The sequence below is a fragment of the Chiloscyllium punctatum genome, chromosome 15 (genome assembly GCF_047496795.1).
Source record: "Chiloscyllium punctatum isolate Juve2018m chromosome 15, sChiPun1.3, whole genome shotgun sequence".
NCBI lineage: Eukaryota > Metazoa > Chordata > Chondrichthyes > Orectolobiformes > Hemiscylliidae > Chiloscyllium > Chiloscyllium punctatum.
Genome location: NC_092753.1, coordinates 65,837,255 through 65,864,272, shown reverse-complemented (window position 1 = coordinate 65,864,272; position 27,018 = coordinate 65,837,255). Strand labels below are relative to the sequence as shown.

General features: G+C 40.5%; 1 protein-coding gene across 1 annotated transcript in view; it reads right to left on the bottom strand.

Annotated features, from left to right (window-relative positions):
• LOC140485851 (ATPase MORC2-like) overlaps positions 1-18,806 on the bottom strand; it is an 88,502-nt gene extending 69,696 nt beyond the window's left edge. Inside the window, exons 1-5 of the mRNA XM_072584310.1 lie at positions 18,742-18,806; positions 18,600-18,653; positions 14,674-14,708; positions 6,381-6,449; positions 509-599 (exon numbers count right to left, since the gene is read on the bottom strand). Coding sequence (XP_072440411.1) covers positions 509-599; positions 6,381-6,449; positions 14,674-14,708; positions 18,600-18,653; positions 18,742-18,806 — 314 coding nt within the window. The remainder of the gene's footprint in view (positions 1-508; positions 600-6,380; positions 6,450-14,673; positions 14,709-18,599; positions 18,654-18,741) is intronic.
• Between the last annotated feature and the right edge of the window lie 8,212 nt (positions 18,807-27,018).

Here is a 27,018-nt window from a genome sequence, read left to right as displayed (position 1 = left end):
GAATTTCTAATCTCAAAACATATGAATCTGTGGAATACTTACTGGAGTGGGCTATACAAGCGGTGTCATTCAAAAACTCTCAGTCTAGAATGTATTTAATCAGGAAGAGAATCAAGAGTTATGAGCATAAGGGAAGAGAGTGATGGACTGTTATCAGATCAGCCATGATCTCATTAAATGGTGGAGCAGACTTGATGGCCTAATGTTCTTCTGCTACATTATATAGTCTTATCAGTTCAAAAAGGAATGAATTCTGTGGATTCACAAATAGGCATCCCACTGGCAAACAGTAATAAGAGAATACTTTCATTATTTGTGTTCCCACTTATTTTGTGTCATTCACAACTTGCCAGTCATACATTCATTTTAGAAACAATAAACATTCCAAACAGCAGAGCAAAACAGAAAAGAGTTGCAAACAATGTTTTCTTAATTCTAAAAGTCAATCTCAAAGATTTGAACTAATTTATTCAGCAAGACTAAAGGCAAACTTATCTCTGAAACTCACGACTTCAATCCATTTCCATACTGTCCAACAAGTTGGGACTTTGAAGTTCTCTTTATAGACTTTCCTAAATGAATAATGTCTGCTACTTCACCTGTGAAATGCAGAAATTTTGTTATAGTCCTGTTTTCATATGTTTACTATAATTTACAATAAACAGACAACATTTTTGTGCTGGCTTTCTGGAACTTGATCACCAAAGGCAATGGCAGAGAATTTATGACTATGAACCTGTTTTTCTTTTTAAGGTCAATCCAACATCGACAATATGACATGCCCATGAAAGTACAAGCATTCATAAACAATTAAAGAGCATGAGTTGAAGGCAATTTGTGGAACAGATCTGTTCCCTAAACTGAATGTCCCCTAATTGGTAAAGGAGTTTTTCAGCATATTTCATTTACTTAGTGGAGGAAAATAGAATTTATGTCCAACTTATCTACATTAAGTTTTGTAGATGGGAGAAGGGAGCTATATAAGGACACAAAATGACTAAGTGAACCTGCAAATCTATAACAGACAAAATCCAAGGTTCTCCTGCACTAGGGAAGTGTAACATCATCCACTGTATATCTGACCATGATAAACTGGATGATCTCCTTGGTCAGATATTAGAACCAGGAAAAGTGATGGGATTCAGATGGTCATTTATACTCACCGTTAACAGTTAATAAAAACAAAATGTAAAACTTACAGTTTAGTGGATATTTTCTCAAGGGGTTGGTCTGACCAGTTATAAGGGAAGGGGGAATTCTGGACCTAATACATAGAAATAAATCCAGTGTCAATGGGGAAACATTTTGCATACATTAACCATAACACATTTAGATTTAGGATGGTTATGGAGAAATTTCACAAAGCTATGATTTGGTTTAAGTGCATTGGGAGCAGCTACTTGCAGGTAGAAGTGTTAGAGCATTAGAGGCTCTCAAGAAGGAAATAGCAAGAGGCCAGGGCAAATATGTTCCTATAGAGGTACAGGTGGAGACTGGAAAAGCCTGGGTGTCTAAGAACATAAAGGGCAAGATGAAGAAGAAAAAAAACTTACTGCACACAAAAGCTCAATATGATTTATGACTATATGGAAAAGCATAGTATGATTAAAAGCAGTCAGCGTGGCTATGTGAGGGGCAGGTCATGCCTCACAAATTTTATTTAATTCTTTGAAGAGGTGTCAAGACAGGTCGATGACGGTCGAGCAGTGGATGTGGTGCATATGGATTTCAGCAAGGCATTTGATAGGGTTCCCCATGGTAGGCTCATTCATAAAGTCAGAAAATATGGGATTCAGGGAGATCTGGATTCAGAATTAGCTGGCTGACAGAAGGCAGAAAGTGGTTGTAGATGGAAAGTATTCTGCCTGGAAGACAGTGTTGAGTGGGGTCCCGCAGGGCTCTGTTCTTGGGCATCTGCTCTTTGTAGTTTTTATAAATGACTTGGATGAGGAGGTTGAGGGGTGGGTTAATAAATTTGCAGATGACACAAAGGTTGGAGGTGTCATCGATAGTATAGAGGGCTACTGCAGGCTGCAGCACGACATAGACAAGATGCAGAACTGGGCTGGGAAATGGCAGATGGAGTTCAACCTGGATAAATGCGAAGTAATGCATTTTGGAAGGTCGAACTCAAATGCTGAATTTCGGATTAAAGACAGAATTCTTGGCAGTGTGGAGGAACAGAGGGATCTGAGTGTGCAAGTACATAGATCCCTCAAAGTTGCCACCCAAGTGGATAGGGTTGTTTAGAAAGCATATGGTGTTTTGGCTTTCATTAACAGGGGGATCGAGTTTAAGAGCCGCGAGGTTTTGCTGCAGCTCTACAAGTCCCTGGTGAGACCACACTTGGAATATTGTGTCCAGTTCTGGTCGCCCTACTATAGGAAAGATACAGAGGCTTTGGAGAGGGTGCAAAGAAGGTTTACCAGGATGCTGCCTGGACTGGAGGGCTTGCCCTATGAAGAAAGGTTGAATAAGCTCAGACTGTTTTCTCTGGAGAGAAGGAGGAAGAGAGGAGACCTGATCGAGGTGTACAAAATAATGAGAGGAATGGATAGAGTCAATAGCCAGAGATTTTTCACCAAGGCAGGATTGACTGGTACGAGAAGTCATAGTTTGAAAATATTAGGAGGAAGGTATAAAGGAGGCATCAGAGGTAGGTTCTTTACGCAGTGAGTTGTGAATGCATGGAATGCGTTGCCAGCTGAGGTGGTGAAAGTGAAGTCATTGGGGACATTTAAGCAACTGCTGAACATGCACATGGATAGCAGTGAGTTGAGGGGTGCATAGGTTAAGTTACTATATTTTACATTAGGATTAAGTCTCGGCACAACATTGTGAGCCTAAGGGCCTGTTCTGTGTTGTACTTTTCTATGTTCTATGATACAGTCATTAAAAAGGATATAAAAATGCTGGGAGAACTTAAAGGAAATTAGGAAAGCAAAGAGTGCAGAAGAAATCATTGCAAGATCAATAAAGGATAATCCAAAGGGTTCATTAAAAAAAAAGTCATAAAAGAGCAAGAGAATAACTGATGAAAGAGTAGAACCCATAATGGTAATCAGTGCATGGACCCAGAAGATGTGGGTGTGGTCCTCAAAAATAGAAAAGGGTGACACAGGTATAGACACCAGCGATTTTAGCAGCCTTAAGAGTGGATAATTCCATGGGTCTTTTTTAAATGTAGTTTAGGCTGTTGGAGGAGGTCATAATAGGATCATAGCAAGCATTTTCAAATCCTCAGACCGTAATCAAGGTGCCAGAGGACTGGAGGATTGCTAATATTGTCCCACTATTAAAAAAAAAAGGAAAGTATAGATAATGAAGTTACAGGCCAGTCTAACCCCAGAAGCGTGGAAGTTATTATAAAGAATTCTCAGCAACGGAATTTGGAGAAAGTCAGGTTAATCAAATACGGTTAGCATGGACCTGTTAATGGAAGATTGTGTTTGACAAATTTGATTGAGTTTTGAGGTAACTAGGAACATTGACAAAGGTAATGTGGTCTACATAACTTTGGCAGACATATGGAGAAACCAAAACTTCACAGGATTCAAGACAAACTGGTATTGGATACAAAATTGGCTGAGAGGTATGAAGCAGAGGATGATGGTAGAAGAATGTTTCCAATGGGGTTACTTGCAGGGCTCAGTGCTGGGAACCTTGCTGTTTTTGGTGTACATTGATTATTTAGAATTAAATGCAGGGAAATTGATGAAAAGTTTGCGGATGACCCCACTAATGAAGGAGATATCAACTGATGCTCAGATGAGCAGAACCATGATAAATGAAATGGAATTCAAGCCAGAAAAGTAATGCACTTGTGGATGGATAATGAGGTAAAGGTTTATGCTATAAATGGCAGGACCCCGGAAAGTACTGAAGATCAGAGGGGCCTTGGTGTACATATTCACATATCCCTGAAGGTACAAAGGAAGGTAGATAAAGTTCAGCTGGTATATAGGATATTCGCCTTTATTAGCAGAAGCATAGAATACAAGAGCAAAGAGGTTACACTGAAAATATATGAAACACTGATTAGGCCAAACTAGAATTGTGCGTGCTGTTCTGGTTATCATATTGTCGAAGAAATAAGGTTGCACCAGAGAGAGAGTGCAAAAGAGATTTAACAGTGTGCTGCCTAGACTAGAAGCCAAAGCTATAAGTGAAGATGAGATAGCCCGGAGCTGTTTTCCTTGGAGCAGCAAAGGTTGATACGAGATATGAGAGAAGTGAATACGATTATGAAGGACATAAATATGGTGGCAAGGAAGTCTGCTTTTCCAAATGTACAGGGGGCAATTACAAGACAGTATAGATTGAAGGCAAGAGACAGAAGGCTAAGAGGAGAGCTTTAAAAATGCTCGCTATTCAGTGGACGGTGGGAGCCCAGAACCTAGTGCCTGAAAAGATGGTTAAGTCAGAAACTCAGGTAACATTTAAGCAATATTCAGATATTCATTTGCATGCCATAGCCTCCAGGGTCTCGGGCCAAAAGCTGTAAATTGGGATTAGTGAAGTCAGATCTGCCAAGAAAATAATGGGAAAAATCGCCCTCTGTGCTGTAAGCATCTATGAGTTCATGAGGAAGGAAGTACTGCACAAAAAACAAACAACTCACTGACTTGACTCAATAATTCTCACGACGTGCATATTTTATATATTAACCCAGAGGAGTTAGGCCAGAACTTTTTGTTAAATAAAAGCAAAATACTGCAGGTGCTCAAGATCAGAAAAAAAACAATGTGCTGGAGCAACTCAAGTCTGCCAACATCTGTGGAGACAAACAGATTTCAGAGCCTAATTCCATAGTAAAGAGCCCTTTTGGACTCAAAATATGAACTCTTATACTCTCTCCACAGTTAATGTCAGACATCCAGAATTTCTCTAGACATTTAAGGTCACTAATCCAGAACAAACATATTAAAAATACTTGAATGCTTCTTTCAAAGGAATATGTACAGGAATAACTAATTTTATTATGATAACATTCAGTTAGAATTTCAAACTGAACTGTTGCTTTGATACATGCATCTTTATTTAATTAGTTGATTTTCTTTCAAAATCACATTTTGTAGCATTTCAGTTACCAGTACCATCTCATTTCTGTCTTTGCTCTTATTCAGAAAATGTATTGCAGCTTCTCCAGTTTAATTTCTCTATTTTTTTTATCAAACCATGCTTTCTTTAGTTTATGGGATCCTCAAGTTCTAAGATTCATTTTTAACTCAGGGGATAACACTATAACGCCTTATACTTAAATTGTGGGGAGTACTAAGTACACATGAAGACAAATCAAGCCCTAGACTTGTCTGAAATTTACAGAATCTTTGTGCTGCATATGGTCTATAAAAATGTAAATAATTAATATAATCAGGTGCACTCTTGATAGATAGTGAAGGTTATCTTAGATTATAAAGGGATCTTGATCAATGGGGCCAATGGGCCAAGGAGTGGCAGATGAAGTTTAATTTTGATAAATGCGAGGTGTTGTATTTTGGTAAAATGAGCAAGGGCACTTAGTGGTAGGCCCTGGTTAGTGTTATCAAACTGAGAGACCTAGCAGCTCAGGTACAAAGTTCCTTGAAAGTGGCGTCGCAGCAGGACAATGTAGCAAAAGAAAGCATTTGGCATGTTTGCCTTCATTGTGCAGACCATTTGAGTCGGAGTTGGATGTCATGTTGCAGTTGTACAGGACGTTTGAGAGGCCACTTTTGGAGTACCGTGTACAGTTCTGGTCACCCTGCTACAGGAAGGATATTATTAAATTGGAAAATAAACAGAAAAGATTTACAAGGATGTTACCGGAGAGTTTGAGTTATAAGGAGAAGCTAGATAGGCTAGGTCTTTTTTCTCGGGAAATTAGGAGATTGAGGGGTGACTTAATAGAGGTTATAAGGTTATGAGGGGCAGAGATAAGGTGTATAGCCAAGGTCTTTTCCCCAGGGTAGGCGAGTTCAAAACTGGAGGGCATAATTTTAAGGTGAGAGGAGAAAGATCTAAAAGGGGACAGGATGGGCAACATTTTCACACAGAGGGTGGTTCGCATGTAGCATGAACTGCCAGAGGAAGTGGTAGATGCAGGTACAGTTACAACATTGAAAATACATTTGGACAGGAAAGATTTACAGGGATATGGGCCAAATGAAGGCAAATGGGGACAAGTTTTGTTTTGGAAACTTGATCAGCATGGACGAGTTGGAGCAAAGGGTCTGTTTCCATGCTGGATGACTTTGAGGCTCTTTGGTTGCCATAACTTTGGCAGAAAACTAAACTGATATGGTGATCCAGAATTTCACTTCGAAGGCAACAGCAAACAATCAGGAAATCCTATGGTAAATTTCCAGAGTTACAGGAAACAGAATTTTTAATGTACTTACTTGGATTCATACCAATACCATTATCCAGAAAACACATCATAAACCCTCCTCTTATTTCATCACTGGTTTCTGAAACAGAAATATTTAAAGCTGTCAATTAATTCCAATTCTGCTTAAAATTTGGCTTCCATGGTTTACTAGGATGAAAATAAATTGAAAATAAAATTTAATAGAAAATAAACTTACAGTCTCACCATTTGAATATAGAAATAACAGCAAAAGTGATTTGTTGAGAGCATGATGTCTCAAAAAGATTATGGTCTCTCCTGAATAAACTCTGTCCAGAAGATAGGGACTCCCATGAGTCAGTGAGGAAATTTAGTCTCTTTCGCAATGCTTTCAGGACATCCTGAAATTGTTTCTATTATAGTCTCCTGCTATATTCAAGGTCAGAGTAGACAGTTGCTTTAGCCGGCTGGTGTCAGGCATACAACCAGGCAATATGTCCTGTCCAGTGGAACTGGTTAAGTGGTTAGCAACTTGATCTGGGCATGCTAACTTGAGACAAGATACTGCTATTGGACTTCCCGGCTTCCACAGAAATTGAAGTGCCTTCTGAAGGCATCACTAATGGTACTTACGCCATTATTTCATGTTGATCATCATTCAAGATCACTGATTACCTCATCAACAGTCATACTTTTATCATATAACATGTACCATACTGCCTATTAGCAAAGGCAAAGACATCTACTAAAAAACAATAGAAACCCTCAAAAATTAATAAAATGCCATTATGGACTCAAGAATCTAATTTATAAAAGGTTTGTGTAAGGCAATCATTTTCCCTTTAGATAAAAGCAAATTCTAAATTGTAAGTTTCCTTCTTAATGCAATCTCAAGAATTTGATAATACTACTGTTTTATAGTCATTCCCAGCTACGAGCACACCATAAATCATAACCAAGCAAAAATAATAAAGATCCATCCCTCCATATTTTGAATTTGTGAGCCCTTAAAAAGAAGGCTGACTAGGGTCACAATTATTAGGTTTCAGATTGTTGAAGTCTCTGCGCAAACTTATGCTGGCAAGTTTCATTTGTCCCCTCAAATCGATGGGTCAGTTAATAAAGCTTTTCTTCCCCTTTTGCAACTGAAAGCAAGAAATAATTATAGAGGCATATCAGAACACCTCCAATCTCCCCACTGTAACAGTTGCTTAATATCAAAAAGGTAAATAAAACTATTCAATCAAACATGATGTGACTGCGATGAGAATTAAAAATATGCCTATATTCCATTTTTAATGACAAATTTTATTCTTTTTATTTGTTCCTGGGATATGGGAGTCACTGGACAGGTCAGCCTTTACTGTCCATTCCTAATTGCCCTTGAACTGAGTGAACTGCTTGGCTAGAAGGCAATTAAGAGTGAACTGCATTTCTGTGGGTTTGGAAGCACAAAGACCAAATCAGGTAAGGATGGCACATTTCCTTCCCTAAGGATATTAGTGAATCAAGGTCAAAAAGTGTAGTGCAGGAAAAACACAGCCGGTCAGGCAGCATCTGATGATCAAGAGTCGACATTTCGAGCATGAGCTCTTCATCAGGAATGAGGCTCATGCTCAAAACGTTGACTCTTCTGCTCCTCAGATGCTGTTTGACCAGCTGTGCTTTTCCAGCACCACACTTTTTGACTCTGATCTCCAGCATCAGCAGTCCTCACTTTCTCTTATAGTAGTGAAACAATTGAGTTTTTGTAACAATGACAAAAGTTCACCTAATTGTGACTGTATAAATTACAGACTTTTAAGTGCATTTTAATTCCACCATGCCCATGACATTAGCCTTGAATCTCTAGTCAAGATACATTATTACTATGCCAGTATGACCCCTCCTCCACTGATATTGTAGCATGGCTCCTTTTTAACGCAGAAATGTTAGTGCAGCTTGTTTTGCTTACTTCTACTTACTTTCTGCCATACTTTTTTGAATTTGGAACAGGTGGAGATGCATATTTTCATGATCAGAGACACAAATGCTCAAGTTTTGGTAAGGAAAATGAAATCCCAGAATTTGTTTAAAATGATTACTGTGGTGGTTCTTTGTTGGTTATATTGTCAATAACACTTAATTGTTAGTCAAAGGCAGCTCATTCAAGATAGTTTTATTAACAAAACACTAATGTGCAGCTGACTGTTGATACAATTAGAGGGTAAAACTACGTTAGGACACCATTTACAATAAAAAAATATAAATTTATGTAATAAATGAACTGGACCTCATTCAACAACTTTGGGGTTAGAGGTTGGCTAGTGTGGTAGAGAGAGATGTACAAACTGAGACTTAAAACAAGTCTGAAATGGTACAGAGACAAATTTGAATACTCTCCAAAATCTGCTTCTGATTGATTGGCCGAGAGATTGTACCATGTGTCCAATTTCTCTCGGAGGAGCTTGTCCTGGCTTGTCATGATATTAAAACATGAAAAATACCGAACTTCATGAAAACTATAAATTTTAATTTTTAAAATGATTTGCTAGACTAAAATGATTGCAATAGATCACATGATTCACAAGTTGGCTACAGTTCTAGAATCTTTCAGTGAATGAAATTAAACCACTTGTGGAGTTTCATGCATATAATTGCATGGGAACTGTAAACACAAACAGTGAGGACATATACTTTCTATGTCAAACCCAGGACTGAGAACAAAGAGTGCTGAAACATGTTATAATTGCAAAAGGAGCTAATAGGGCCAACTAAGATGAACAATGGATCCTTGACCAGAGAAATTAATTGTCAAGTTGCAACAGACTCCTTAAATGAGCCAGCCACGTGACCAAACTCCTCTGGTCTTTGAGCAGATTTTAATTGTACATTTCTGAACGAGTTTTGTTTCTAACATAACATAGTACAGAAATGACAGATGAAATAAACAAATATTTTGCTTCACTCTCTTCACTTCAGAAGAAGATGCAAAAAAGGTGCCAGTCACAGGGATAGAGATGTACAAAATCTTCAATCCAACTTGTCTATGCTGGCCAGATACCCTAAATTAATCTAATCCCATTTGCCAGCATTCGGCCTATATCCATCTAAACCCTTGCTATTTACATAACTATCCAGATGCCTTTTAAACGTTGTAAATGTACCAGCCTCCATCACTTCCTCTGGCAGCTCATTCCATACACACACCACCTTCTGTGTGAAAAAGTTCCCATATGTCTCTTTTAAACATTTCCCCTTTCATCTTAAACCTATGTCCTACTGTTTTCGACTCCCCTACCCTGGGAAAAAGACTTTGGTTATTCATTCTATAAACTGCTAAGATCACCCCTCAACTTCCAATGCTCCAGGGAATAGCTGAAGATCACGAGATAGGTTAAGAGTAGCAAAGTCAGTGAAATTACAATCACAAGTGGTACAAAGAAAAGCGATAAAATTGCAGACAGACAGGTTTCTGGGCTCAGCTAAATTTCATCCCAAGATTTTAAAAGAGGTAAATAAAAGGAGGTAGTTGATGCATTGGTGACTATTTTCCAAACTTTCCTAGATTCAGGAAAGGTTCCATTTAGCAAATATAGTCTCTTTATTCTAGAGAGGAGGGAGGACAAGTACAGGAAACTATGTCATTTAGCTTGATGTCTGTCATAGATACATAGAAAATATAAGCGGAAGTAGCCCATAGAACATAGAACATAGAAGAATACAGCGCAGTACAGGCCCTTCGGCCCTCGATGTTGCGCCGATCAATGCCCACCTAACCTACACTAACCCACTATCCTCCATATACCTATCCAATGCCCGCTTAAATACCCATAAAGAGGGAGAGTCCACCACTGCTACTGGTAGGGCATTCCATTTAGCCCTTCAAGCCTGCTCCACCATTCAACACGATCATGGCTGATCATTCAACTCAATACCCTGTTCCTGGTTTCTCCCCATAACCTTTATTTAAGGCATTCAATGCTTTGGCATCAAATGCTTTTTGAGGCAAAGAATTCCACAGGCTCATCACTTCCTGAGGAGACATTTTTTTTCACTCATCAAGAAAGACTCAGAAGGTGTTTAAAAGTATGTAGATATATTCTTAAGTCAGAGAAATCAGCATTATCAGGGTAGATAGCAATGGAATCTGAAACACAATAATATCAGCAATGATTTCAAGTTGCAGAGCAGCTTGAGAGTTGAATGGTCTTCTTTTGCTCTTATTTTGCTAATGTGTAAAATCAGAACAGAAGTTAAGCTAGTCTGAGACAGTCTGCTTGGTACTTAGCTTAAAGATTATTTTATCAAAAGCAGACAAGGTTTGCATATATCAAATTTATCTTGCTGCACTATTATCTACTAGGGAAAGAAATCAGCCATTCTGACCTGGTCTGACCTACATGTGATTTAAGACCTACAATGTGGTTGACTCTTAACTGCCCAATGAATAATTAGGATTACAATAAACACTGGCTGCACATAAATGATTTTAAACAAAGTTCATTTTAACTTCATAAATAGGATTTTTTGGAAGTAAACACACTTTACTCAAAATTAAACCACTACTTACTGCAAGAGGCCACATCTTTCTTTTTTTTTAGAGCTATAAACTAAAACAGTAGTTTGGCTGCTATAACTGGATATCAAGAAAGTCTTTTGCAGCTTGAAAATCAAGTGTTGCATGTTGTTGATCTGGATAGTACAATATTGCTTTTTGGAAGAAGTAAAAAGAAGAATAAGACTGAAAGGCATCAACAATTTTTTGAGTTAAGGAAATTGTGTTGACAATAGAATGGAGATTTGTCATACTCTGCAGCTCAAAGTGTCAAAAGCAGCAGACAGTGGAAAACTTTGAAAGTCTGCAGAGAGAAAGCATTCGTATATGCATGCACTTGTGTGTGGGATTAAGATAGAAAAAAACTCAAGAAAATTTGAAATAATATTTATCTAAAAAAACTCAGGTTTACTCATCAACCATCAAATCAAAGGATTGCGGACCTTATAGACAACAGTGCATAGTTGCAAAAAAAAACAGAAGTGTTCGGAAACCTGATGTTCCCCCTTATGGTCTTGACTTTTGACCTTTGGAATTTTGTTTACCTTATCTATATTCTTCCCATCCTTAGTACATGTTAAAACTGCTTACCTTTTGTCTGTCTCAAACATGAATGAGCATGTATGCATTTAGTGTTTTGAAGGGGCTTCTTCAAATTTCATAAATTAGAAGTCCAGTATTTTTACTGCTCAAAGTGGAATAAAAAGTACATTTCCTGTTATTGAAAGAAATTTTGTGTGAATGCCTTTGTCCTGAATGGCAAGTCTCTTGGACATTTTGGTCATCTCATTGGGATATTATGCATTCGTTCATGCTAGTTAGTGAAATAGTGAGGCATGATGCATCACCTGATTCTACAGAGACAGGCAGCACACAAAGTTCATGCTGCCTCCATTTACCTGATTGCAGGATGTAGCTGAACAGTAATGTTCAGCATAAGGGCTTAATAGTATTCAAGGTGAGATACTTTTGAATAAACCTGGTAGAAATGTTATTACAGACTTCTGGAGCAGGTGGGACTTGAACTTGGGCCTTAAGACTCAGAAGTCAAGACACTAAGCACTGTACCACAAGAGTTCTTCAGTATTCAAAGCTTTCTTGTACACCAGGTATCCTCAAAAAAAAGACACACTAACATTGGAAATTGCTGTTCATAGGAATCATTGCAATTGGAAACAAAGGAAATGATGGACCAAGACAGCAGGGTTTCCAGGATCACAAATGTGGTGCTGAAAAATTAATAGGAAGAGAAATGCTATGTTTCCATGAAGGACAAGGCCAGGAAGCCATTAATATATGCCATCTAAAAGGCATGAGAGTAGGACAGGAAGGATCAATGCAAGGAGTATGGCAAAAACGATAGGGCAGTGTTGCCGGAAGAAGTTTAATAGGTTCACAAAAGGTGTTCAAAGTTGTTTGTGAATATATTATCAAAGGACTTCTCTCATCCAGCATACCACCAACTTCTCAACAATCAATGCACCACACTCCAGTCATTAGCCAGTATTTAAGGCCTTACATCTAGGTAAACCACTCACTCCTTCAAATGATGGTAGCCTCCCATCCATCTCTCCGACCTGATGTTCAAGTATGAGAGGCATCATCCAAACACACACAAAATACTTACTAATATTTTCCCATTCGTTTCAGGAAACAAGGGAAAAAGACAGAAGCAAAGACTGACACAACTACTGTGAAGAATATGCTTTGGATTATGGGTCTCATTGCAACAGAGACATGAGAATCTAACATTGCTCAGGCAGTTCAGGATGATTATACCTTCTCACTTATGTCACTTCAACTCCCATAAAATACTCATGCTATCACCTGGCTTGAAATCCAAGTTGCACTTGATGTTGACCCCAAATCGTTTGCTTCAGACCCACCCTCTGGCTCATCCCAACATTCCTATCCTAATTGCGTTTTCACATTCCAAAGGCACATTGCCTGCCCAGTCAAAGCAACATCATAGCAATCACATAGAAACACCATCACTGGATCTGAAACTTGCAACCACCAAAGCAGGTACTGGCACTTTGTGAACTTTGGACAGTAGATAATTGTTAGGATCAGCAAGTGGTGAGGCTGTAGCAAGGACTGCGTTGAAGGATTACTCATTTTCCAAATGACTACATGAATGGACTGGCCTAATTCTCAGGCTATTACCAGCACTGAACTTGTTGAATGTCAGAATGGCTTGAGGGATCAAATAGCCTAATTCAACTTCTAATCTGCATGTAAGTTTGTTTTAATGGATGCACCAATTCACCAAAAGATTTCCAAAGCCTAGTAACAGTACTTTCAAACTATGCCAGAGCAGAAATAAACCAGAAACACCTCATGTGGACATTGGATGCTTGCCTCTATATAGTCTAGTTGAGGTGGCAAAGTGGTGGGCGGCTGCAGAGATCTTACCCTCTCAGGCAGCTTAGCACTTCAGCAGCTGAGAGTCATTAACCAATGTATTCACCAGACCTTGGTATTCAAGTTCTATAACATGCATCAACTCAGCCCATGCAGCTGATGTTGAGCTGATGTTTCTAGCAGTATAATGATACTAACTGCACAAGCATGCTTTGTAGCATGGCACACTGCATGGACCACAGCAAGAATGATCAAATGCACGACCTGCACAATTTACAGATTTCAGCACTTTATGTAGTGCAAGCACCAGTGTCACAGACAAAGTCATACAGCATAGAAACAGACCATAGAAACAGGTCCAACCAGCCCACGCCTAACATGATCCCAAACCGAACTATTTCCAGCTACCTGCTCCTGGCCCATATCCCTTTAAATCTTTCCTACTCATGTATCTATCCAAATGTCTTTTAAACCTTGTAACTGTACCCACATCCACCACTTCCTCGCAAAGTTCATTCCACATGCGAACCACCCTCTCTATGTAAAACATTTGCCTCATGACTTTTTTCAATTCTCTCCTCTCACCTTAAAAATGTACCTTCTAGACTTGAAATTCCCCATCCTAGGGAAAAGAAAACCACCATTAACTCTATCTATACCTCTCATTATTTTATAAACTTCTATCAGGTCGCCACTCAACCTCCTATGCTCCAGCCTATCTTTACAACTCAGACCTTCTATACCGGCAACATCCTGCTATTTCTCTTCTGAACCCTCCTCAGCTTGATAAAATCCTTCCTATAATTGGGTGACCAGGATTGGTCACAATATTGCAGAAGAGCCCCCACCAATGTCCTGTATAACCTCACTTCCCAATTCCTATACTCAAAGGACTGAACAATGAAGGCAAGATTGCCAAACTCCTTTTTAACCACGCTGGGTTCAACAGGATGATTCAAGAAAAAGACCACAATGTAACAAGAGCCTGTATAAAATTGTGTCACGGTGGCTCAGTGGTTAGCACTGCTGCTTCACAGCACCAGGGACCTGGGTTCAACTCCCCCTTAGGCAACTGTCTGTGTGAAGTTTGCACATTCTCCTTGTGTCTACGTGAGTTTCCTCCCACAGTCCAAAGAGTTGCAGGTTAGATGGAGTGGCCATGGGAAATGCAGGGTTGTGTCTTGGTTGGGATGCTCTTTGGGTGGATTTGATGGGCTGAACAGCCTCCATCCACACTGTAAGGATTCTTGTAGGAGAAATTGAAGTTATTCAAATACAACTCCAGAAAGAGATGAATCATTTAAGTCTATTTTAATAAAAACAGAAAATGAATTAATAAAATGTCATATCAAAACTAGCCAGTCCAAGAGAAAGACATTAATTTTGGCAATGAATTGTTAGGATACATTTCACTACCCAATTCACATTTGGTACTATAGCTCACCTGTATAAATGTTCAAGAGTGTTGCTTCAGCATCTCTGCAAGTACATAATAATATTAATATATGTTTCCATATTTTCTTTCAAAAACAGTCTTATCATTTGCAAGTTCAGTTTAATTAATAAAGCATTATAGAAATGATTAAAATAATATTACAACCTAGTAAAGAAGCAATTTTAAGAAATCACACCTTTTAGATCACAAAGTTCTCAGTTAGTAGACATAGGATGAGGCCACTGGGAAAGACACACAAAAGTTACAACTTGGAAAAGCATATTAAATTAGGGCAGAGTCAGCACACTTTCATCAAGGGGAAGTCATCTTGACAAATCTGTAAGAATTCTTTGAGGTGGTAACCAGCAATTTAGACAAAATCTATTTTGATTTCCAAACGGCCTATGATAAGGTGCCACACAGGAAACTACGAAATAAGAGGCCATGTTAACAATGTCCACTCACTTAATGACACAGGCACCACAGGGATCAGTTCTGGGTCCTCTTGTTTGTCATTTATATAAATGACTTGGATGAAAATATAGAAGGCATAGGTAGAGAACTGACTGGAAGGAAGAATGTGCTGGCATTGGAGGAGGTCCAAAAGAGATTGAGAAGAATGATCACAGGGGTGAAGGGTTTGTCATGCAAGGAGCAGTTGAGGACTCTAAGTCAGTACGCAATGGAGTTTAGAATGGTGTGGTGGGATCTAAATGAAACTCACAGAATACTGAAAAGCCTGGACAGAGTGGACAGGGAGAAGATATTTCCACTAGGAAGACAGACTAGGACTGGAGGACACAACCTCAGAGTAAAGGAACAATCTTTTAGAACTGAGATGAGGAAGAATTTTTTTCAGCCAAAGGATGTTAAATCTCCACAGAAGGCTGTGGAGGCCAAGTGATTGAGTGTATTTGAGAGAGAGATAAATTGGTTCTTTATTAGTGAGGGGATCAAGGATTATAGGGCGAAAGCAGGAGAGTGGGGTTGAGAAACATATCATATCATCCATGATCAAATGGCAGAGAGAACGCAAGGGGCTTTAATGGTCTTATTCCACAGCTCAATATTATGGTCTTATAACAGGGCTTTTTACATTTTGTTATCATCCCAGCTGATGTTATTACCAGGCAAATCACAAGTCAGATTGAAATCTAGTTTGACTGATCATAGCTTTTAATTTTAATAAGTTGGTTTATCATGGGCAGATGTACACACTGCTGCAGATTTTGCTTTAAGAATAAACAGTGGCTCAGTGATTAGCACTGCTGCCTCACATTGCCAGGGATCGGGATTCGATTCTAGCCTTGGGCGACTGTCTGTGTGGAGTTTGCACAACTGTCTGTTGTGGGTTTCTGCTGGGTGCTTCTGTTTCCTCCCACAATCCAAAGACATGCAGGATTAGCCATAGAAAATACAGGGTTAGAGTAGGGCCCTGAGTTTGGGTGGGATGCTCTCCAGAGGGTTGCTGCAGACTCAATGGATTGAAAGGCCTCTTTTCACACCAGAGAGATTCTATGAATAGAACAGAAGTTTATAACAAAGAAACTAAATAGAATAAATCGCTCTACTTATAACACAAATTTAAAGATTAATAAAAGTTTAATGCCATTAATTCCAAACTGTTTTACAAGTTTAAAAAAAACCTTAGAACAGCATCCAACAGCAAACCTTGTACAGTACCCACACTTGAATTCCTTTTGCTAACACTAACAATAGGTTTAAGGTGACTGTGACTAACTCCTAGACTGGAACATCTGGGAGTATGTGCATTGATCATTGAAGGTAGGGGAACAAATGGAACAAAAACAGTTAATAACACTACAAAACCTTGGGCTTTATTAATAGGAATAGATTGCAACAGCAAGGAGGCTATGTGACACTTGTATAAGATACTTATTAGACTTTATCTAGTGTATTGAGTGCAGTCCTAAGCACTACACTATAGGAAGGATGTGAACGCATTGGAGAGAGTGCCGAAGCAGTTATGAGAATGTTTTCAGGGATGAAAAAATTCAGTTATGAGGAAAGATTGGAGAGATGGAGACTTTTTTCCTTGGACGTTAAGAGAAAACATTAGATTAGATTACTTACAGTGTGGAAACAGGCCCTTCGGCCCAACAAGTCCACACCGCCCCGCCGAAGCGTAACCCACCCATACCCCTACATCTGCATCTACATCTACCCCTTACCTAACACTACGGGCAATTTAGCATGGCCAATTCACCTGACCTGCACATCTTTGGACTGTGGGAGGAAACCGGAGCACCCGGAGGAAACCCACGCAGACACGGGGAGAACGTGCAAACTCCACACAGTTAGTCGCCTGAGGCGGGAATTGAACCCGGGTCTCCGGCGCTGCGAGGCAGCAGTGCTAACCACTGTGCCACCGTGCCGCCCACAAAGGCAAGGTTTTCAAAATAATGAGAGAGTTGATCAGAAGCAACTCAAAAAGGATCAAGAATGAGACAGCATAGATTTAAAGAAGAACTGTGATGCAAGAGAAAGCTTTTCTCTTCGAGTTGTTCAGTTTTGGAATCACTGAATACTCTGCTTGGAGGTATGGTGGAGGCAAGTTCAACCAAGGCATTCAGGAAGACATTGAATGGTTATCTGAATGGAAACAATGTACAAGGTTATGGGGAATAGGAGAAAGTGAGGACTGCAGATGCTGGAGATCAGAGCTGAAAATGTGTTGCTGGAAAAGCGCAGCAGGTCAGGCAGCATCCAAGGAACAGGAGAATTGACATTTCGGGCATAAACCCTTCTTCAGGAATGAGGAAAGTGTGTCCAGCAGGCTAAGATAAAAGGTAGGGAGGAGGGACTTGGGGGAGGAGCATTGGGAATGCGATAGGTGGAGGGAGGTCAAGGTGGGGGTGATAGGCCGGAGTGGGGTGGGGGCGGAGAGGTCAGGAAGAAGATTGCAGGTTAGGAAGGCGGTGCTGAGTTCGAGGGATTTGACTGAGACAAGGTGGGGGGAGGGGAAATGAAGAAACTGGAGAAATCTGAGTTCATCCCTTGTGGTTGGAGGGTTCCCAGGAGGAAGATGAGGCGTACTTCCTCCAACCGTCGTGTTGCCATGGTCTAGCGATGGAGGAGTCCAAGGATCTGCATGTCCTTGGTGGAGTGGGAGGGGGAGTTGAAGTGTTGGGCTACGGGGTGGTTGGGTTGGTTGGTCCGGGTGTCCCAGAGGTGTTCTCTGAAACATTCCGCAAGTAGGCAGCCTGTCTCCCCAATGTAGAGGAGGCCACATCGGGTGCAGCGGATGCAATAGATGATGTGTGTGGAGGCGCAGGTGAATTTGTGGCGGATATGGGAGTGTCCCTTTGGGCCTTGGAGGGAAGTAAGGGGGGAGGTGTGGGTGCAAGTTTTGCATTTCTTGCGGTTGCAGGGGAAAGTGCCGGGAGTGGAGGTTGGGTTGGTGGGTGTGTGGACCTGACAAGGGAGTCACGGAGGGAGTGGTCTTTTCGGAACGCTGATAGGGGAAGGGAGGGAAATATGTCCCTGGTGGTGGGGTCCGTTTGGGGGAATAGGCAAGAGAATGGCATTAAGTCATAATGCCTGTTTTGAGAGTAAGTGATGAGTGAAATGGCGTAATTCTGTGGTATAAAATTTCTGTGACTCAATCTCTCCAAACCTTCTTTTTTGTTCTTTTCCTCAATGTCCCACCCTCTTTGTTCAAAACCCATTACATTTCTGACATTTCCCATTTCTGACAAAATATCACAGACCTAACACTTTCTCTTTATGCTGCCAGACTTGCTGAGTATTCCTGACATTGTTCTTATTTCATAATATTTGTGATTTGTTTTATTGATTTCAATAAAAATGAACAATGGCTTTACTCAGTTAATAAAACACGTCAGCTAGATATTTTAAATTTAAAGCACAGTATTCAATTGCTATCTTTCTTGGTTCTTATCAAGAAGATTTACCTTGCATTATCCACCAATTCTGCCAATGCTCCAAAGACGAATTCATGCGTCGTTCTAGAAATGTGGAAAAAATGCACCTGGGCTTTTCTTTTTATTGTCAAAATTTTAAATAAATATAAAAAGTTTACTAAATCATATTTACGAGTTTGCATGAAGATAGTCACAGGTCAGCTGAGCTCTGGATAATTCATGGTACTTGTCTGTCATTTTTATCTTTACTTTCTCTTTTTACCATAACTTTCCAAGTTCTGCCAAGAGCTGAAGTAGCACTTTAAGATCCTCCAGTTTTATTCTGAAAAATATCAGAAACTCAAGATGATTTTTTTTCTTAAAAGGTTCAAAGTAAGCTTGTACAATTTTCTAATTTAAAATCAAAAGGACAGATGTGAAAAGTGGGTCATCTAACTTAGTATCACACCAAGATGCTTCACAACAGGGGACAAGAGGAGCACCACTGAATTGGTAATCTGGAGACACATGCTCTCAGTCTGGGACAAAAACATAAGTTGCTGGAAAAGCTCAATAAGTCTGGCAGCATCTCTGAAGAGAAAACAGTTAACTTTTAGGGTCTGGTGACCCTTCCTCAGGACTGATGGTAGCTAGGAAAATGTCAGCTTATTTGAAGAAGATAGGGTTGCGGAGGAGGCGGGGGGGAGAAGGGGGAGATAGACAGTCTGTCTAACTGTTCTTCTCTCTCTTTGGGCTGTATTCCCATCTATCATTTACTCCTTACCCCCCCTCCCCCTCCCCCACCCTATCTTCTGCAATATAAGCCAACAATTTTCTAGCTACCATCAGTTCTGAGGAAGGGACACCTTGCTGAAACACCAGTTCTGATTTCTCTGCACAGGAGCTGCCAGACCTGCAAAGCTTCTCTAGCAACTTGTTTTTCTTTCTGATTTACAGTATCAGCAGTTCTTTTAGTTTTTATTTTCTAAGGGTCTGGGAAGTGCTTAGCACTGGATTACTTCCAGTGCTACGAGCTAGTGAGGGCAGGAATAGGAGGATAGAGCAGATGAATGCATGGCTGAGGAGCTGGTGTATGGGAGAAGGATTCACATTTTTGGATCATTGGAATCTCTTTTGGGGTAGAAGTGACCTGTACAAGAAGGACGGATTGCACCGAAATTGGAAGGGGATTAATATACTGGCAGGGAAATTTGCTAGAACTGCTTGGGAGGATTTAAACTAGTAAGATGGGGGGGGGGGGGTGGACCCAGGGAGATAGTGAGGAAAGAGATTGATCTGAGATGGGTACAGCTGAGAACAGAAATGAGTCAAACAGTCAGGGCAGGCAGGGACAAGGTAGGACTAATAAATTAAACTGCATTTATTCCAATGCAAGGGGCCAATCAGGGAAGGCTCAGGGCCTGGTTAGGAACATGGGACTGGGATATCATAGCAATTACGGAAACATGGCTCAGGGATGGGCAGGACTGGCAGCTTAATGTTCCAGGATACAAATGCTACAGGAAAGATAGAAAGGGAGGCAAGAGAGAAGGGGTAGTGGCATTTTTGATAAGGGATAGCATTACAGCTGTGCTGAGGGAGGATATTCCCGGAAATACATCCAGGGATGTTATTTGGGTTGAACTGAGAAAATAAGAAAGGGATAATCACCTTATTAGAATTGTATTATAGACCCCCCAATAGTCAGAGGGAAATTGAGAAACAAACTTGTAAGGAGATCTCAGCTATCTGTAAGAATAATAGGGTAGTTATGGCAGGGGATGTTAACTTTCCAAACATCGACTGGGACTGCCATAGTGTAAAAGGTTTAGATGGAAAGGAATTTCTTAAGTGTGTACAAGACAATTTCCTGATTCAGTATGTGGATGTACCTACTAGAGAAGGTGCAAAACCTGACCAACTCTTGGGAAATAAGGCAGGGCAGGTGACTGAGGTGTCAGTGGGGGAGCACTTTGGGGCCAGCGACCATAATTCTATTTGTTTTAAAATAATGATGGAAAAGGATGGACTATATCTAAAAGTTGAAGTTCTAAACTGGAGGAAGGCCAATTTTGATGGTATTAGGCAAGAATTTTCGAAAGCTGATTGGAGGCAGATGTTCGCAGGTAAATGGATGGTTGGAAAATGGGAAGCCTTCAGAAATGAGGTAACAAGAATCCAGAGAAAGTATATTCCTGTCCGGGTGAAAGGGAAGGCTGGTAGGTATAGGGAATGCTGGATGACTAAAGAAATTGAGGGTTTGGTTAAGAAAAAGAAGGAAGCATATGTCAGGTATAGACAGGATAGATCGAGTGAATCCTTAGAAGAGTATAAAGAAAGTATGAGTATACTTAAGAGGGAAATCAGGAGGGAAAAACGGGGACATGAGATAGCTTTGGCAAATAGAATTAAGGAGAATCCAAAGGGTTTTTACAAATATATTAAGGACAAAAGGGTAAGTAGGGAGAGAATAGGGCCCCTCAAAGATCAGCAAGGCGGCCTTTGTGTGGAGCCACAGAAAATGGGGGAGATACTAAATGAATATTTTGCATCAGTATTTACTGTGGAAAAGGATATGGAAGATATAGACTGTAGGGAAATAGATGGTGACATCTTGTAAAATGTCCAGATTATAGAGGCAGAATTGCTGGATGTCTTGAAATGGTTAAAGGTGGATAAATCCCCAGGATCTGATCAGGTGTACCCAAGAACTCTTTGGGAAGCTAGAGAAGTGATTGCTGGGCCTCTTGCTGAGATATTTGTATCATCGATAGTCACAGGGGAGGTGCCGGAAGACTGGAGGTTGGCAAACGTGGTGCCACTGTTTAAGAAGGGCAGTAAAGACAAGCCAGGGAACTATAGCCCAGTGAGCCTGATCTCGGTGGTGGGCAAGTTGTTGGAGAGAATCCTGAGGGACAAGGATGTACATGTATTTGGAAAGGCAAGGACTGATTAGGGATAGTCAACATGGCTTTGTGCATGGGAAATCATGTCTCACAAACTTGATTGAGTTTTTTGAAGAAGTAACAAACAGGATTGATGAGGGCAGAGCAGTAGATGTGATGTATATGGACTTCAGTAAGGCATTCGACAAGGTTCCCCATGGGAGACTGATTAGCAAGGTTAGATCTCACAGAATACAAGGAGAACTAGCCATTTGGATACAGAACTGGCTCAAAGGTAGAAGACAGAGGGTGGTGGTGGAGGGTTGTTTTTCAGACTGGAGGCCTGTGACCAGTGGAGAGCCACAAGGATCGGTGCTGGGCCCTCTACTTTTTGTCATTTACATAAATGATTTGGATGCGAGCATAAGAGGTACAGTTAGTAAGTTTGCAGATGACACCAAAATTGGAGGTGTAGTGGACAGCGAAGAGGGTTACCTCAGATTACAACAGGATCTGAACCAGATGGGCCAATGGGCTGAGAAGTGGCAGATGGAGTTTAATTTAGATAAATATGAGGTGCTGCATTTTGGGAAAGCAAATCTTAGCAGGACTTATACACTTAATGGTAATGTCCTAGGGAGTGTTTCTGAACAAAGAGACCTTGGAGTGCAGGTTCATAGCTCCTTGAAAGTGGAGTCACAGGTAGATAGGATAGTGAAGAAGGTGTTTGGTATGCTTTCCTTTATTGGTCAGAGTATTGAGTACAGGAATTGGGAGGTCATGTTGCATCTGTACAGGACATTGGTTAGGCCACTGTTGGAATATTGCATGCAATTCTGGCCTCCTTCCTATCGGAAAGATGTTGTGAAACTTGAAAGGGTTCAGAAAAGATTTACAAGGTTGTTGCCAGGATTGGAGGATCTGAGCCACAGGGAGAGGCTAAACAGGCTGGGTCTGTTTTTCCCTGGAGCGTCGGAGGCTAAGGGGAGACCTTACAGCGGTTTACAAAATTATGAGGGGCATGGATAGGATAAATAGACAAAGGCTTTTCCCTGGGGTCGGGGTGTCCAGAACTAGAGGGCATAGGTTTAGGGTGAGAGGGGAAAAATACAAAAGAGACTTAAGGGGCAATTTTTTCATGCAGAGGGTGGTACGTGTATGGAATGAGCTGCCAGAGGATGTGGTGGAGGCTGGTACAATTGCAACATTTAAGAGGCATTTGGATGGTATATGAATAGGAAGGGTTTGGAGGGATATGGGCCGGGTGCTGGCAGGTAAGACTAGATATCTGGGTCGGGATATCTGGTCGGCATGGACAGGTTGGACCGAAGGGTCTGTTTCCATGCTGTACATCTCTATGACGCTATGTGGATTCAAATCCCATGATGGTGCCTTGTGCAACTTAAATGAAAATAGTAAATTTGGAATTGAAAATTAGTTTCAGTTTCATGGTGACCATGAAACCAGTAAATGTCACATCTGGTTCACAAATTTCCCTTCGGTGAAGGAAATCACCTGTCCTAACATGGTCTGGTTTAAATGTGACAACAGACGCAAAACTGTAATTATTAAAGAACTATAGACACTGTATAAATCAAAACAGAAATTGCTAGAAAAGCTCAGCAGGTTTGGCAGCACCTGTGAAGAGAAATCAGACTTAATGTTTGGCTCCAAAATATTAACTTTGACTTCTCTTCACAGATACTGCCAGACCTCATGAGCATTTCCACTGAAATGTAAATGACTCAAAGTGCCCTCTGAATAGCCAGTAAGGCACTCAATTTAAGGGAAATCAGGCATAAGCATTAAATGCTCGCCTTTCCATCAACATCCACATCCCATGAAAAGAATTTTAAAAAGAGTCTAATCCATGGAATTCAATGCACTCTATTCAATATTAAGGAGTTTTTGAATGCACTGGATGCAGTGAAGACAGATTCCTACCAACACCCCAGCAGCTGTTTTCTTATTGTCAATAATCAACTTTTCAACATAAACCCAAATCAAAATAATAGACTCATCAACATTACCATTATGCAGCATATAGGAATTTAAAAACTTGTCAAAGGTCAGTGTGGATTTCAATAGATACACTTAGCTCCAAACTTCATTTTAGGATTGATTCATTGATATAAGAATTAAATGGTAAAGGGGACTTTTTATACACTACAAGGTCTATGAAATCTGGGACTAAAAAGTGCCACAAAATCATGGAAAAACCATCCCCTCCACCTGAAATTTCCGAGTTCCATTTTAACTTGTTCTCAGTTACTATGGATTGTATCTTGATTCCTTTTTAAACTTTATAGTTCGTGATCAGGAAAAATACCGTGCAGTTTTAAATCGACAATGCTAACTAATGAAAATGCTTGTAAATGCAACAATCAGAGAATGGCTATCTAGGTTAGGGTTGTGATAACTGTTCAGTTCCCATCGCAAGGTTGACCCAAACCACAAAAAACGTTACAGAAAATGCGTGCAGCCCACACCCGCAGAGGAAATGCAAAATGAAACTTGCGGACTCCAAAGAATGGTTGCAAAACTAGTCCAAAGGCAAGTTGAATAGTGTCACGAGGTCGAAAATAAAATCGAAAACAAACGCAAAAGCGTACTTCTCCAAAGTAATTCACGAAGAGGCGTTGGGGAGAAAAAGAAACTGATGACTTCCCAATTAAATGAAACTAAATGTAACTATAGTGGTTACAGAATACCGAGAGGTCGCCACTGCCTGGCAGGTAGATGATCTCTCGGTCACACCTGGAGCCTTCTGGCTGGGCACCTGGCGACACGTGTTCCGCTTCTGGCACGTGGCTCTGGGACCCCGACAGAGCGCACGAGAACATCGGCCTGCTGCAATGTTCCGAAAGACAGCATTTAATCTTAGCTCGACATCCCCCCACCCCCCGCCAGCTCCCTCCAGATATTGAATTCGAAACAGTCATTCAGAGATATTGTTCGTATCATTGAGGATTTCCCCCTTTTTTATCTCCCAATCTTCATTGAGGGCTAGCCCTGCATGCACACTGTCAGGTAAACAGTTCCTAAAATTAATTTTCTCTTGGAGTTTATTAATTTTAAACCTGTGCTTTTGTAATTTCCTGACCATGGGAAAACATGCATCGTGTTTCATATCTCCTTATACTTAAAGGTGAGTGGTAATCATGGTCCCTGGTGAAAGCAAACAGCATTGCAAGCTTCCCTCATAATTTTGGAGACACTTCAGTTTCAAAACCTCCAAATATTTTTACATCCAGTTTGCCTAAAAGATTATACACAATGGACTGAATGTTACCAAAGACGTCCTGCTGCCAAGAATAAAAGCAAATCCTGAACCTTCAAGTGCAGGTTGTGCGACTGAGAAGTAATTTTACCATTGGCACCCAATTAAGAAGCCAGACTATTGGCCAATTTAGCACAACAGCCTGCCTTTCCAAGCTGCTAGCCAAATCAGAAGGCTGACCGTCTGGCATCCTCCTTCGCATCAATCATGTAATTTACCACTGTGCTACATGACCCTAAAAGTGGCTATGATCTACTTCTGAGCCAGAAGGTCCAGGTTTAAGTCCTACATCTTCCAAGGCAAAGGGGGAAGCAGAGTATCTGTCCATTTTGAGATTCCATTGAAAGATGGGTAAGAAATATGTTCAATGTGCTGGCCACAGGTAGGCCCCAGCAATCAGAGAGGTGAATGTTCCAGTGACACTGTTGGAGCCAAAGTATTGGACACTGCCCCTTAGGGGTGCCTCCAAAAGGTAGAAAAAGAAAGGTCACCAGGCAGGAAATCTTCTAGGATGTAAATATAATCTCACCTGGGAGGTGGTTAAGAGGTATTTCTTCATGCAAATACAATCCCAGTGCTATGGGAAAATGGCTGTTAATTTGGCCAATTAATTCAAATGATTGCCTGCTAACCTGTAATCCATAGACAGTTGAGCCACTGCCATTTACTGTCCCAGGATAGTGAGAAGATATCTGTTTCTGTCCCAATGTCTTATGCCACCATTTGACAAGTTCACTTGCCTGTCAGCCTATTGCCACAGGACTGGTAAAATGTGGCATGAATAAACCAAATACTACAGCTGAAACACAAGGTCGGCCAGCCTCTTCTTAAGGAAAAAGTCCAATTGACACAATTTCCCATTTAAAGAGCCCAGGTAACTCTGCTTGATGACATTAAACTATTCTAAGTGCACTTATGTGAAATATTTAATAATAGCCTCTTATATCTTCTCTTATGGCTGGAATATTGGTTTACAGAGCAGAGTGATACTCTGGGTTCAATTCCAATCACCGGTTCGAGGTTTCCATGAAGGACTCTCTTTCTCAACCTCTTTCCTTGCTTAAGGTCTGGTGGCTCTCAGGTTAGATGACTGGTCTGCAGTGCAGAATAATTCCAATGGTAGGGGTTCAGTTCCTGCATTGGTTGAGGTTATCATGAAGGGTTCTACTTCTCAAATTCTCCCCTCGCCTCAGGCAGGTTAAACCACAACCAGTTGTCACTCTCCAAAAACGCTTAAGGTGACTTTACCTGAGTCTTCTTCAAGTACGTTTGCTATCTTCCAGTCAAAAGAGATTTCCTCCAAATTTAGGAAAATTAGAACCAATGCATCAACTATCTCACTAGCCATATATATAAATATATATATACACTATATGTAAACAGATATCAATGCATTCCTAAAACAGGGATACACTGATCAAGTATTAGTGATCGACTTTATTTAAGAGAGGCACTTAATGTAATCCTTTGGAAACTCCTCATTGTATGTATCTTTGCTGATTCTGTTCCATCATTATTCAAATTGTAACAAGTTCTCAACTATAAGGTTACTTATTTTTTGTCAGACACAACGTAAGTATCAACAAAAGCATTCTTACCAGGGCAGATGCAGAGGAAAGTGAGTTGGAAGGTGGAACAAGTGACAAGAGTTATGAGGAAGTGGTTGAAGTTAGTCTTGTCTGTCATTGAAATAACAGACAGAATTTTACCTGGTAGATCCATTTGGAGTGGATGATGTTGGCTGCTGGTTGGGAACATGAATGTTGGCAAACATGGATTTTCTATGGCTTTTTAAAACTTAGCTGCAGCATTAACCTGGGTTTTCTAACAATTGGTGGATATCGCCATGTCTAGAGTCTTCAAGCCTCAAAATTTAGTAAGACCCTGTCACAGATCTTTGCTGCAAACTGTCAAGGCAGGAGCAACAACTTTAATGATGCAGCCTCAACACAGCAAAGCTGTACTTTAGTTCTTCTAGGCATCTCTGAAAGTCTTACTGTAAGGACCTCAGGAACCTAAAGACATTTCCAAAAGGCATTCGACAAGGTGCTGCACCAAAGGCTGCTGCATAAGATAAAGATACAAAGTGTGCATGGATATGGGATTGGTTAATTAATAGGAGGCAAAGAATGATTGCTTTCCTGGTTGGCAATCAGTAACCAGTGGTGTGCCTCAGGGATCAGTGTTGGGACCGCAATTATTCACAATTTACACAGGTGATTTGGAGTTGGGGACTACGTGTAGTGTGTCAAGATTTGCGGATAACACTAAAATGAGTGGCAGAGCAAAGTGTGCAGGGGACTGT